This window comes from Artemia franciscana, chromosome 2 (assembly GCF_032884065.1).
Source record: "Artemia franciscana chromosome 2, ASM3288406v1, whole genome shotgun sequence".
Classification (NCBI taxonomy): Eukaryota; Metazoa; Arthropoda; class Branchiopoda; order Anostraca; family Artemiidae; genus Artemia; species Artemia franciscana.
Window position 1 is genome coordinate 65,635,183 of NC_088864.1, and position 15,875 is coordinate 65,651,057.

At 36.2% G+C, this 15,875-nt stretch overlaps 1 protein-coding gene across 2 annotated transcripts in view; it reads right to left on the bottom strand.

Moving 5' to 3' along the window:
• Positions 1-15,875, bottom strand: part of LOC136043964 (transmembrane protein 41B-like) — a 49,664-nt gene that overhangs the window by 1,892 nt on the left and 31,897 nt on the right. For both annotated transcript variants that reach the window (XM_065729044.1, XM_065729045.1), the window contains exons 4-5: positions 13,150-13,348; positions 10,686-10,824 (exon numbers count right to left, since the gene is read on the bottom strand). In XM_065729044.1, the coding sequence (XP_065585116.1) occupies positions 10,686-10,824; positions 13,150-13,348 (338 nt within the window). The remainder of the gene's footprint in view (positions 1-10,685; positions 10,825-13,149; positions 13,349-15,875) is intronic.

Consider the following 15,875-nt stretch of genomic DNA (forward strand, 5'->3'; position numbering starts at 1 on the left):
TTGACGGTGACGTCATTCAAGATATTTAAGACATGTTCACGTAGAAATCTATTAATGTTTAAGTTTACAATGACTGATGAACTTACAATGGCAAAAGCCGATGAAGATGCTCAAAGAGTCTATGCCAAAAAACTTGCTGCTGATAGAGAAAGTCAGAAAAGAAAGCGTGCCGAGGAACTACCAGAGCAACGCGAAAGCAGACTTGCTGCTAAAAGAGAAAGTGAAAAAAGAAGGCGTGCCGAGGAATCAAAAGAACAGCAAGGAAACAGGCTTGAGGCTGATAGAGAAAGAAAGAACAGAAAGCGTGCCGAGGAACTACCAGAGCAACGCGGAAGCAGACTTGCAGCTAAAAGAGAAAGTGAAAAAAGAAGGCGTGCCGAGGAATTACAAGAACAGCAAGAAATCAGGCTTGCTGCTGATAGAGAAAGTAAGAAAAGAAAGCGTGCCGAGGAATCACAAGAACAGCAAGAAATCAGGCTTGCTGCTGATGGAGAAAGTAAGAAAAGAAAGCGTGCCGAGGAATCAGAGCAACCTGAAAGTTATCGCCTGGCATTCAGGTACAACCCAGTCGATGATTATAGCTTGAGTAGATGTGTTCAAATCGGGACAATGTCTAAAATTTGTCCCTATTGCAAGGCCTTGAAATTCAATGGTGAAACAATGGGAATGTGTTGCGCCTCAGGAAAATTTAAACTTCCTCTATTGGCTGCACCACCAGAGCCATTGAAGACTTTCCTTACTGGAACTACGTCAGACGAAAATAGCGACGAAGACCACACTGCCTTTCCATAACAAACAAATACAACGTAGAGACAATAGGGAAAATTTCAAGACAGTGGAAATTATTTCTGTAGATATTTCGACCCAATGTCCAAGGGCCGTCTTCAGCACAATACAAGAATAAGAGAGAAACTATATATATATATAAAAGAACTTACATCAAATTGTGAGGATTAAAAACTAAATAATTAAAAACACTTTTTAAAACTTTTTTTAAAAATAGCCCTAGCATCCTTACTTCAACGAAGTTCAACCAGGACTGGCGAAAAGAATGAAATGAGAATATAAGCTCATTCAAACTGAAGAGAATAAGATGATTAGATGCAATTTCTTAAAGCTAATCTTGCTTGTTTAGCAGCCTGTCTCAAAGGCCTTTTCGTAGTTGGTTCAGTACTATTGTAAATCGGTTTAGTAAAATATTTTGTTAGATCATTTTTAATTAAATTTGAATATAAAGAATTTAGTGAGTATTCCCCCAAGTCCCTGTTCAAAGAAATATTTTTATTTATTTTGAGATTATTCTCGAACCACCTGTTTTATTCCCAAATCATTACTAATGAGTGAAGAGTTTTCAAAATGTATAATGTAGGACGGATTATTAAATATATGCCAACCTAAAGCAGAATCAAAGGAGTTGTTGGAATTATTTGAAATTAAGGCCTTGTCTATGTCATTTTTATGCTGTTGTAACCGTTTATCTAGATTCTGATGGGTCCTGCCGACATAGTATTTTCCGCAATCACATGGTATTTGATAGACCCCTCTTTGGCGAGTAACTGGGGTCCTATCTTTACCCGAATTTAAGAAATTGATGATTTTAAAATTATTAGTAAAAACTACGTACAGATTATTTTTTGTGCAAATATTTTTTAATTTTGTTGTGATCTTTGGGATATACGGAAGATAGACAATATTTGAGGGCTTATCAGTAGCCTCACATTGTGAAGTATCTTCTTCGATTTTACAAGAATGTCTTTTTATTCTACGGTTAACTATTTTATTGACAAATGGAACGGGGTATCCATTACCAAAAAGAATATCTCTGATAAAATTTATTTCTGAATTTATATATGAGTTGGAGCAAATATTCAGGGCACGATCAATAAGGGAAGTTACAACTGCTCTTTTAACTTGTGGGGGGTGATTTGAATTAAAGTGAAGATATCTATTGTTTTGTGTTGGCTTTCGATATATAGTAAAATCCAGTTGATCAGCATTGCGAATAATTAATACATCTAAAAACGGAAGTTTATTTTCAATTTCAACTTCTAGAGTGAACTGCAAATTTCGGTCATAATTGGTAAGCTTCCCCATAATTCCAAAGTGAAATTACGTCATCCATATAACGACCCCAATAGACGTGTTTTAAAAAATAAGAATTCAATGCCCAATTCTCAAGATTCTCGACGTAAATATTTGCTAGTAGCCCGGATAAAGGTGCTCCCATGGGTAACCCATTTTTTTGCTGATAAAAAGAATCGCGAAATTGAAAATACATAGAAAACTTATTACAAATTTTAACAAGAGTCATTAAAACTTCACAATCAATTCCTGTCGCTGAAGTCTCGATCAAGTGGTAATTTTCTTCTATTTTGTTTTTTAATAATTCCTCTGAAATAGTTACATCTATATTTGTATACATTGAAACAATGTCGAAACTACTAACTATTGTGTTTTCTGAAATACTTGTGTTGCTAAGTTTTTTAACCAAATCTGCAGAGTTACGAATATAGGAATTTTGAGAATACAATAAAGGTTTGAAAGCTGTACAAAGCAATTTTCCAATATTGGCAGCGGGGGCTTTAGTACAAGCTACGATAGGTCTTAAGGGAATACCCTGTTTATGTATTTTTGGTAAGCCGTAGAGTTTAGGACAGAAACTACAACGGGGAAAAAATTTATTGTATAGTTGTGGGGTGATTTTACCATTTTGTTTTAGCTGCTTTAATTCATTTATAATATTATTAGTGAACTGATCAGTAGGATCATAAGTTATTGTTTGATATGTAATTGTGTCATTTAAATGCGAAAGAATTTTGTTGTCATAGTCTGTCGTATTCATGACAACAAGTGAATTGCTTTTGTCTGCTGTAGTTATTATAATAGAAGGATCTTTTCGGAGATTAGATAGTATTTTTATGTCATGCAAATTTTCCGGTGTGGAATTGGTAGGAGGCTTAAACTTTTTTTGGCTGTTATAGAGGATATTTATAAGACCAGATCTAACTTCATCCGGGTTAGAGACAGAAGGATAGTGTTTATGCAAAGCGGACTCTAGAGAGGAAACTATATCTGCCACAGGAACCTGTTTCGGTAGAAAAGAAAATTTTGGACCTTTTTCTAGTGTTTCGATTTCCTGGGGTTCCAATGTTTTAGAAGAGAGGTTGACGATAGCAGGTCCAGGAGTGAATCTTGGAGAATAAATACGGTTTCTCATCGAAGATTCATTTCGTAAGCCTTCCAATTTTTTATAGAGGCGTTCCTTGGACAAGCGAAAATCGTGGCTAAACAAATTCCTTTCTAATCTAACAACTTGAGCAAAATCAACAGTGGACAGGTTTTCCAGCAAAAAAGTTTCCAACGATTTTCTCTCTGAAGAAATAATATGTCGTTTCTGTTTTTTGTCCTTAATAATATGGACTAGGGTTTTTAACTGTAGTGTATGGGCAAATTGCGCTTCTTTCCGGGTATTTAAATGTAATTTATATCTTAAAGACTTGGGAATAAGGTTTTCATTTCTACAGGATTCTAAAAAATTTTGTTGATTGATAATATTAGCATGTTTTTTACCTAGACTAATAAAATAAAAGATATCATAGGTCAACTGCTCCCCATAAGCTAGACGAAAATAGCGACGAAGACCACACTGCCTTTCCATAACAAACAAATACAACGTAGAGACAATAGGGAAAATTTCAAGACAGTGGAAATTATTTCTGTAGATATTTCGGCCCTATGTCCAAGGGCCGTCTTCAGCACAATACAAGAATAAGAGAGAAACTATGTATATATATAAAAGAACTTACATCAAATTGTGAGGATTAAAAACTAAATAATTAAAAACACTTTTTAAAACTTTTTTTTAAAAATAGCCCTAGCATCCTTACTTCAACGAAGTTCAACCAGGACTGGCGAAAAGAATGAAATGAGAATATAAGCTCATTCAAACTGAAGAGAATAAGATGATTAGATGCAATTTCTTAAAGCTAATCTTGCTTGTTTAGCAGCCTGTCTCAAAGGCCTTTTCGTAGTTGGTTCAGTACTATTGTAAATCGGTTTAGTAAAATATTTTGTTAGATCATTTTTAATTAAATTTGAGTATAAAGAATTTAGTGAGTATTCCCCCAAGTCCCTGTTCTAAGAAATATTTTTATTTATTTTGAGATTAATTTCGATTGATTCTCGAACCACCTGTTTTATTCCCAAATCATTACTAATGAGTGAAGAGTTTTCAAAATGTATAATGTGGGACGGATTATTAAATATATGCCAACGTAAAGCAGAATCAAAGGAGTTGTTGGAATTATTTGAAATTAAGGCCTTGTCTATGTCATTTTTATGCTGTTGTAACCGTTTATCTAGATTCTGATGGGTCCTGCCGACATAGTATTTTCCGCAATCACATGGTATTTGATAGACCCCTCTTTGGCGAGTAACTGGGGTCTTATCTTTACCCGAATTTAAGAAATTGATGATTTTAAAATTATTAGTAAAAACTACGTACAGATTATTTTTTGTGCAAATATTTTTTAATTTTGTTGTGATCTTTGGGATATACGGAAGATAGACAATATTTGAGGGCTTATCAGTAGCCTCACATTGTGAAGTATCTTCTTCGATTTTACAAGAATGTCTTTTTATTCTACGGTTAATTATTTTATTGACAAATGGAATGGGGTATCCATTACCAAAAAGAATATCTCTGATAAAATTTATTTCTGAATTTATATATGAGTTGGAGCAAATATTCAGGGCACGATCAATAAGGGAAGTTACAACTGCTCTTTTAACTTGTGGGGGGTGATTTGAATTAAAGTGAAGATATCTATTGTTTTGTGTTGGCTTTCGATATATAGTAAAATCCAGTTGATCAGCATTGCGAATAATTAATACATCTAAAAACGGAAGTTTATTTTCAATTTCAACTTCTAGGGTGAACTGCAAATTTCGGTCATAAGTGTTAAGATGATCTAAGAAGCCCCGAAGCTCAGCTTGTCCATAATTCCAAAGTGAAATTACGTCATCCATGTAACGACCCCAATAGACGTGTTTTAAAAAATAAGAATTCAAGGCCCAATTCTCTAGATTCTCGACGTAAATATTTGCTAGTAGCCAGGATAAAGGTGCTCCCATGGGTAACCCATTTTTTTGCTGATAAAAAGAATCGCGAAATTGAAAATACATAGAAAACTTTTTTCCCCGTGGTAGTTTCTGTCCTAAACTCTACGGTTTACCAAAAATACATAAACAGGGTATTCCCTTAAGACCTATCGTAGCTTGTACTAAAGCCCCCGCTGCCTATATTGGAAAATGGCTTTGTACAGCTTTCAAACCTTTATTGTATTCTCAAAATTCCTATATTCGTAACTCTGCAGATTTGGTTAAAAAACTTAGCAACACAAGTATTTCAGAAAACACAATAGTTAGTAGTTTCGACAAAATTACTTCGAACGAAATTGATGATGTGATTTCCGCTGAAATACCTGATAAAAATGTCGATAAGGGGTTACATGATATTATTGTAAAAAATATGATACATGGACCTTGCGGTGCACTGAACGAAAATTCACCATGCATGGCCAAAGGAAGGTGCACAAAGCAATATCCTCGACTTTTAGTATCAAACACAATTAATGGCAATGATGGTTACCCACAATATAGAAGAAGATCTACTGAAGATGGCGGTAAAACAGCAATAATAAAGAAGCGTAACGGTACTACCATCGAAGTAGATAACCAGTGGGTTGTTCCATATTCCCCATTATTATCAAAAACATTTAATGCACACATAAACGTTGAATACTGTAACTCCGTAAAGGCAATCAAATACATATGTAAATACGTCAACAAAGGCAGTGACATGGCAGTTTTTGGCTTGCAGCCCGAAATCAAAGATTTCGATGAAATCGTACAATATCAGGCTGGAAGATACATAAGCAGTAATGAAGCTGTTTGGCGAATTCTTTCATTTCCGATACATGAACGTAGTCCAGCTGTTGTTCACTTAGCGGTACATTTACAGAATGGTCAACGTGTTTATTTCACGGAAACCAACGTGCAACAAAGAGTCCTGAATCCACCGGATACAACATTAACAGCTTTTTTTTCGCTTTGCAAAAATGATTCTTTTGCGAAAAAACTGCTGTATACTGAAGTGCCTTCGTATTGCACGTGGAATACTAAAAATAAAGTATTTGAACGTCGAAAACAGGGTAAGTCAGTCGACGGCCAACCTACCATCTTCAAAGATACCACGATAGGAAGACTCTACACCGTTCACCCCAATCAACATGAATGCTTCTTTCTACGCCTGCTTTTGGTGAATGTACCCGGTCCAACATCCTTTGAGTATTTGAGGACTGTAAATGGTACTATACATGACACTTACCGTAGTGCATGCCAAGCTCTGAATTTATTTGAGAATGACCAACACTGGGATAACTGCATCAATGACGCGTGCGAAACGTCAACCCCAAGTCAAATTCGTGCATTGTTTGGCATCATTTTAACAACTTGCTCTCCATCAGCTCCTACAGAGTTATGGGAAAAATATAAGTCAAAAATGTCCGAAGATATACTCCATCGAAAACAGTTAGAGACGTCAGATATGACTTTTGATTTTACATCAGAAATTTATAACTACACTTTAGTTGTTATAGAAGATTTGTGCGTACGTATGGCAAACAAACCTCTTCAGGATTTGGGAATGCCTTCACCTAACCGTATCGCTGCTGTTTCGACATGTGTAGAATTGGATCGTGAACAAAGTTACAGTACGAGTGATCTATTGTCGTATGTACAAAATAACATTTCCAAGTTACCGTCGGAACAAAAAGACATTTATGATACGATAATGCATTGTGTCGATAACAACGTTGGAGAAATTTTCTTTTTGGATGCGCCAGGAGGTACTGGTAAAACGTTTGTGATAAAACTGATTCTGGCATCAATTCGATCAAAAAATGATATAGCGTTGGCAATTGCGTCGTCCGGAATAGCCGCAACATTGCTGCCTGGTGGAAGAACTGCTCATTCCGCTTTGAAATTGCCTCTGAACTTGCATTCTACAGAAACTCCCACGTGCAATATTTCCAAATCATCTGGGATGGGTAAAGTATTGCAGCAATGCAAACTTATTATTTGGGATGAGTGCACAATGGCACACAAAAAATCGCTCGAGGCTCTGGATCAATGCTTGAAAGATTTGCGAGGGAAGTCGAAACCCTTTGGCAGCACATTAATATTGCTTGCGGGAGATTTCAGGCAAACATTACCTATAATACCTAGATCAACTCCTGCAGACGAAATGAATGCTTGCCTGAAAAATTCTAATTTATGGGCACACGTAAAAACATTAAAATTAACTACAAATATGCGTGTCCGATTGCAAAACGATGACTCTGGTCAAACATTTTCAGATCAATTGCTGGCAATGGGAAACGGAAAGCTCCCAGTAGACTCAATTTCAGGACGTATACAACTACCTGCTGATTTCTGTAATTTAGTGACGTCCAAAAATGAATTGATTGAAAAAGTATTTCCGAATATTCTAAAAAATTATAAAAATAATAAATGGCTAAGTGAAAGAGCGATTCTCGCACCCAAAAATATAGACGTCCACGAAATCAACAATATTGTTTTGACCAAGATTCGAAAACAGGCAGTCCTTTACAAGTCAGTCGACACAGTTTTGGAATTAAATGAAGCGGTTAATTATCCATCTGAATTTTTAAATTCCATAGATCTTTCAGGGTTTCCACCACACGTGCTACAACTAAAAATAGGCGTACCAATAATACTTTTAAGAAATATAAACCCACCAAAGCTTTGCAATGGCACTCGACTTGCCGTAAAAAAACAATGGAAAACCTAATAGAGGCCACAATCTTGACAGGGCCTTTTGAGGGTGAGGCTGTTCTTATTCCTCACATTCCCATGATTCCAACGGATCTGCCTTTTCAATTTAAAAGATTGCAATTCCCAATTCGATTAGCATTTGCAATCACCATTAACAAAGCTCAAGGTCAATCATTAGAAAAATGTGGTATAGATCTTAATACTGATTGTTTTTCCCATGGACAATTGTACGTTGCATGTTCGAGGGTCGGTAAACCTGACAATCTATTTATATGCAGCGACAATTGGACAGCGAAGAATGTTGTATATTCGCAAGTTTTACGCAGTTAATTTGTATTTTGGAACCAAATGAAGCGGTTAATTATCCATCTGAATTTTTAAATTCCATAGATCCTTCAGGGTTTCCACCACACGTGCTACAACTAAAAACTAGGCGTACCAATAATACTTTTAAGAAATATCAACCCACCAAAGCTTTGCAATGGCACGCGACTTGCCGTAAAAAAAACAATGGAAAACCTAATAGAGGCCACAATCTTGACAGGGCCTTATGAGGGTGAGGCTGTTCTTATTCCTCGCATTCCCATGATTCCAACGGATCTGCTTTTTCAATTTAAAAGATTGCTATTCCCAATTCGATTAGCATTTGCAAACACCATCAACAAAGCTCAAGGGCAACCACTAGAAAAATGCGGTATAGATCTTAATACAGATTGCTTTACCAATGTACAATTATATGTTGCATCTGTGAGGGTCGGTAAACCTGACAATCTATTTATACGCACAGACAATGGGACAGCGAAGACTGTTGTATATTCACAAGTTTTACGTAGTTAATTTGTATTGTATCTATCTATCTATCTATCTATATAAAAACGAGTTGTGTGTATGCATGTTTGTTTGTTTGTAAAAAGAGCGTTTGCATATGACGTCATTATTAGTACATTTGGCTTTGTATATGGACAGACAATGGGAAAGCCAAGAATGTTGTATATTCGCAATTTTTACCTAGTTTGAAACACATATATAAATCTATCTATATTCACAGGTGGGACACAGGGACACAACTACAATGGCCCGTAACTAATATGGCGCGTAACGACATACGCACGCGGGGGGGCTTGGGGGGGGCGCGAAGCGCCCCACCAACTAGGTGTTGGGGTGGCGCGAAGCGCCACCCCAACAGCTAGTATATATATATATATATATATATATATATATATATATATATATATATATATATATTATATATATATATATATATATATATATATTGTATATAATATATATTGTTTAATTACAATATATATTGTACTTTAAATTTGGGCTAGATTTTAATATTCAGTGAAGATTTTCGATCAGCTAGATTACGGATAAAGCTCCTACCTTTTACGATAAAAAAACAACCCTTTATCGAGTGAACGAATTACTATAGATTTGAAATCCCCTTGTCCCCCCCCCTCAACACACCGTGAAATTTTAACTCTACCACACCCCCTCCTGCCGTTCTAAGGTATCACACATATGCTATTATGATTGCCAGGGTGCATATACTGTCTTTTTTATTTACCTTGCTACTTAACCTCTGAATAGACTATAGGCCTGATATGGGCTTACAGTATAAAATCGTTTAGGCGAATTGAGAAAAAAACATTTTATTTCCCCCACTCCCCATGTTCCCTCCTCTGGTTAAATTTGCATTTCATTTGGCCCCCTAACAGTTACACTCCTTGAAAGTTTAACTTAACATCCCAAGCCATTCCTGAGATACTGTAAATATTCTGAACCTGCACCATATAGTATTTAGATTTATCTCCCTACTGAAACTTAATTGATTCTAAATCTTACAGAGGCTTATAGTGCAAAAACGCTTAGGCGGATCGCAGACCTGACAATTTAACCCTACTTCCTTCAGTACGAACCTAAAAGCCCCCTTACTTTCCTACCCCCCCCCCCCCCCATATACACATACGAACTACAATTTTTAATACATTCTCTGAAGTTGCTCTGGAAGTCAAGATTCGAGGTAAATATGAAACTTAAACACCCCTAAAGTTTCAACTTGATCTTGAATATTCCTGAGACACTATGGATACCCAGTTTCCTTAACCTAGGTTGATACTGCGTACGAAGCTGCCATAAAAAAAAAGAAAAAAAAAAGCTTTTTCGTCCCTTTATCAGGTTCCATATTTTTCAGCATGAATATATTGTTCATTCTGTTTTCTAGTCTGAACTGATATCCCCGTAGCCCAACGACTCACGACTATAAATTTCAAACTGGTCAATGACAAAAAAAAAGTTTTTTGCTCCGTTTCCACTACCCCTAAAACCCCCTCTCCTTTGGCAATAACAAGTGAGATCTTCTTAACCTAGAGATCAACACAAGAAACTTTTAAGCTAATCCCACACTCAATACGAAACAAGCCTCTCTTTTTTCATTAAGAAATATATATGTCAACACTTTGCAATGCATTACTTACGGCCCTTGCCCCAGGGGAAGTGAGTCATATCAATGCCGAAGGCAAGTTTATAGGATCGTTTTACTATTTTGGACAAAATGGCTATCTCTAGGTTTTGCCTGTCATTAAAATAACGCGATCCATTTGCAACGTACATTAAATTTTAATTGAAACTATGTTTTACCGTCTCTATCAAAAGTTCTATAAAAAAAAACCTTGAAAGCGACTGGATTTGATCTAAGCTCTCCAATATTTTCTCATAGCTCTACATAGCGGGTTCAATAGTGAGGAACTTAGTCCTCACTATTGATTACTTAGTCCTCACTATGTTTTAGGATGCTTCAATTAGGTTACTTCTATAGAACTCACCTAAAAACGTTCCAAAAAAGAAGGGCCATAAATCAACTCCAAGAAGAGGTGCACACAAGTTTATAAACCAGTTGGGCAAGATTGGTGTTATTCGCAGAAATATAATATAGTTCAGCATGTGATCACGATTCTTTTGGACCTAAAACCAAAAATTAGAAGTGTCAATCATAAATTCATCAGTTTTAATAATAAAAATACCAGAAAGTGCTAGAAAAAAAATAATGAACGATCTACAGCCGAACTGATAGTCCATAGCTAAAATTTATTGCAGTTGTATATTTATTTATTTTTTTTCTTCTTTCCACTTTTGTTTTGAAATTTCTATCGTTTCTTGATTTTTTTTTCGTTTTTATCTCTTTTTTCTTCTTAACTTACTTTTATTAGAGTTTTTAGATTTTGCTTAACTATTCTTTTTCGTTTCCATTGAGGATGTCTTTTTTTAGTATACAACCGAAATACTCACAAGAAGTTCTCTTGTTGTAATATTTAGGAAGTCTCTGAAAATCACTAACCTAAAGCCTTATTTCTTAGCTTTATTATGTTTTGGAGTTTGAAAATGAAACAACAGTCATCACAGGCATGCTGTTAAGGCAAAAGAGAGGTGCTCCAGGTTCGACCTTGTCCAGAATCCCATAACTATTTCAAGTACAGTCACGAATTCTAATCATTTTCCTCTTTTTGAGTACATTTACTCCACCCTGCTCACTGACAAAAATAAAAGTTTCGTAAATGATTGAGCAGTTACTGAAGCGTTAGAACTAAAGAAACTTTAGTAAAACAAAAAAAAACGACAAAAGGACAAAATTTGGCAGCATTGTGAAAAACATGAACCTTGTATGCCGAAAAAACTCTTTACATCAGGACCCCCCATTTCCTTCAAAAATGTTGCCCCTCCCCCCAACCTTTGGGAAAATTTAGGTAGTCACTTTTGAGTGAGTAGATAAAAGGAGTTGAAATCAAACATCTACACAAATATGTATGTTGGTCATCTAATGTCATATAACGGTCATTTAACGTAACCAAACGGTCAAGCTAATTAGTGCCATCTACAGGCATATAATGCTTATCAGTTACTTTATGATGAATAACGAACCGCAACTCACTGCTATGGTTAGTGTCATGAAACATTGACAATAAATATTCCTTTGAATAGGCGTTTTCTTTTTTTTTTTAATTGTTGATTAAGCACCTCAAGTACTATTTGATCCCATTAAAAAGTATCTAATGCCGTGTAATGGCAAGCGCACCTAATGCCATCTAGTCATCCATGCTCTGCATAAATTTCTATAATTTCCCTTTTAAAATTGGTAGTCAAGTCAATGTCAGTCATCTAACAGTCAAGGCCATGCAAAATTACATGAACTTTCCTTTTTAATGTTGGTGGTCCTGGTTTTGCTAGTTTAGGCACTTCCAGATAGGCTAGGACGATGAAATTTGGCAGGCGTATCAGGACCAGACCAGATTAAATTAGAAATAGTCGTTTCCTCGATTCGACCATCTGGGTGGGGGGTGGGAGTGGGGAGACGGTTAATTCAGAAAAATTAGAGAAAATTAGGTATTTTTAACTTACGAATGGGAAATGGGATCCTAATGAAAATTGATATGTAGAAAGATTTTTATGTCTCAGATGCTCCATTTTCAATTGGGATGTGATCCGGGGACACAGAGGGTTGGAGGGGGGAAACAGTTATCTTGGAAACTGGAAATCTTGGAAAACGCTTAGAGAGGAGAGATCGGGATGAAACTTGGTGGGAAGAATAAGCACAAGTTCTAGTTATATTGGAACGGTTCCGCTCTCTTTGGGGGAGTTCGGGGGGGGGGGGTTAATTCGGAAAAACTCTCCCCATTGGGGGGAGTTGGCGGGGGAAACCGGAAATTTTGGAAAACGCTTAGAGTGGAGAGATCGGGATAAAACTTGGTGGGTAGAATAAGCAAATGTCATAGATACGTGAGTGACATAACCGGAACGGATCCGCTCTCTTTGGGGGAGTTGGGGGGAGGGTTAATTCTGAAAAATTAGAAACAATTTGGTATTTTAACTTACGAAGGAGTGATCAGATCTTAACGAAATTTCATATTTACAATGAACTCGTAACTCAGATCTCTTATTTTAAATCCCGACCGGCATAAGCCTCTGATTTCCCTTTTGAATCAATCTATTGATTCTTAGAATTTTGCTAGACATGATGCCATGTGAGCTCTCGGCTCTTCCGGCCTCGTCACAAGTGCCATATGAGCTCTTATTTAATTTAGAAAGTACAGGTTTTCCAACCATAATTCTCACCATCTCCATTTTCTACTTATCCAATACACGTATAACGTTAGTCAATGAAGATCATCATTCATAATTCCTGAGTTTTATCAAGCACAATTTCAGGGTTTAAGCCTTCTGAACCTGGATTTTCGGGCCCGTTCTGGCTACACGAAGATACAAAAATAGATACAAACGAATTAAAATACATACGGTTGCAGCCCAGCTCTTAACTCTTTCTCCAGCGTATTTGAATAACACTCGGCGTCCAATTAAAGCAGACAGGAAGAAGCACAGAGAGGCACCGATGGCTGAACAGGTGCAAACCATGAAAAGAGCCAACGGGAAGGGAAACAGAAATCCAGACAAAATGGATAGAAATATTGATCCAGGTATAGCGAATGACTGCAAGCTATCACATGTTGTTAAGGAAAATAAAAAACAAGTATATTAACACTGAAAATCATCAAAAAGCTAAACAAAACACGCTAAAAAAGGATCTATAGAAGACATAATACTTCAACCGCACACAAAAAAAAATTAAAGTGACAAAGAGGGTGCTTTTCTAGCTATGGTAATAGTGAATACAATTTCTGAGAGGGGGGGATATCAGCCATCTTTCCTCCTTGCCAATATGGTTACGCCCAATTTAGTACATACTTATAGGCAGGGCCAGATAAAGGGCAATTGGAACGACTAGGCTCCTTGTTACCATCAAAATGAGCAAGAAAATTTGATATTTAAAGCAAATTGTCTTTGATGATAAGAAATTAATTATGAATTATTCAATCAGTTAAAATATATTTATTTTAAGTTTGAACTGCTGTATGAGATTTATAAATGTATTCAGTTGCTATCCGCCATTCATAGTGAAAACACCTAAACTCGTTTAACCAGTGTTATAATTTGTTCGTGTCATATCGGATGCAGGAAATTGATTTGGATTAGCCTGCTGCAAACCTAATTGGATAATATCTGGCACTATTTGAAGCTGGGGGGTCGTAAAAAAGCCCCCCTTGCGTGTAAGTCTTTGTCTCATGTTAATTAGAGTTACTAATTAGTAGTTTACGATGTCGTCCCGTCCTAAGCGCAAGGGCACTGTTTTTAACAGCACTGAACAACCAGGACATCTTTCGAAAAATCATCCGTCAAATTCAAGCCCGGATATAGGCAACCAATCTTCTGACCTGAACATGAGACTAACTCAGACTCAACAAGAATTGGAAGCTGTAAAAGCGAATCTCAGGGATGAAATCTCACGTAAAGTTTCCGATCGCATAAAAAATCAACTCCCGCACTCGGCTGAATCAATAATATCTGACGTATATGATTCTTTGATGGTGGAATACTCGCCAAAATTTGATTTTATCGAAAAGCAACTAAAATCACTAAAAAACAGCTTCATGATACTCGAAGAGAGAGTGAAAAAGATCGAAAGTAGACTTGACGATATTGAGCAGGAAAATAGGCTGGATTCACTTATTTTCAGTGGTGTCAAACAAGCTCCGGGTGCTGATGTAAAATCGTGTATTAATAATATTATCTCGGACAAGATGGGCGTACAAGTTTATGTTTCGGAACTAACTAAAGTGTATAGATTTACCCTTCCAGAGAATCCTACGCGGCCTGATATGATTGCACCGGTACTCGCCCAGTTTTCGTCTAAGGATGTGGCTAGAAAGGTATTTGCTGCTAAGAGCAAACTGGCCAAATCTGGTATATTTGTGTCTGAAAGTTTAACTAAGAAGCGACGAGAAATTCTGCAACTGGCTCGTGATAGGTTAGGTAACCACAACGTATGGTCCGATCACGGCCGTATTTTCGCTCGATCTGGAAATGAAGCTCGGACACGCCGACTGTGGAGTTGTGACGACATATAATCTGAGTTTTTTTTTTTTTTTTTTTTTTTTTTTTTTTTCGTTTTAGTAGTTATAAATGTGTACTTTAGTATTTATATTCTTTCGTAGTAATAGTTCTTTAATAGGAAGTAGGATAAATTATTTATGAATGTTTTCACGATTACTTCAGTTAGAAAAAAATCGCTTTTCGTTGGATAATATTTTGTCGAGTGATGTTGGTAGCCGGTCGGAATTTTCGGATAAACAGCCTGCAAGGCTTAGTAAATATGTTGCAGTAGATGATGTGAGTGCACCCGTTATGCTGTCCGGATTCCAGATTCTCCACTGGAATTGTCATTTAACTACTTCACATGAAGATGTAGTTGATATAATTAATAAACTTGACAGTGAGGTGCAAGTGATAGGTATTTGTGAATCATTTATTAGTGAACAATGTCCTGCTTCGTTATTTAATTTTCCAGGTTACACACTTATTTCCAAGAACCGGTCATTGATGGGAAGGGGAGTTTTAGCATTCATAATCAAGGATGATATAAAATTTAAAGTAAGGGAAGATTTATCTTTATGGATTGAAGGTAAGATTGAAACTTTTGCTATTGAAATAGTGACAAGTAATAATAATCCACTTCTTATTTCATCGGTGTATAGACCCCCTGGTGCTAGTCCGGATTTTTTCCTAGAGGAAATTGAAATTTTAATATCTGAAATAAATCGAAATTTTGATAAAATTGTAATCATAGGTGATTTTAATTTTGATTTATTAGATCTTCAAGCCAAAAATTTGGATTTCCTTAATGTCATGCTTTCATTTGGTCTTTTCCCATTAAATTCTATCCCATCCCGATTAACAGACCATTCTGCAACTTTGATTGATAATGTTTTCGTCACTGAAGTTATGGTGGAAGATAGCATGTGTGATGTATTAATCCATTCTGGTTCGGACCACTTACCGCTTCTTTGTTTGTTGCACATTGTTGCACATTTGTTTGTTGCACAAGTTATCACATTGTAAAATTATAAGAAAAAACAAGATTCTTCGGCGTGACATGAAAGAAGTTAATCTGGCTAAATTTAAAAATG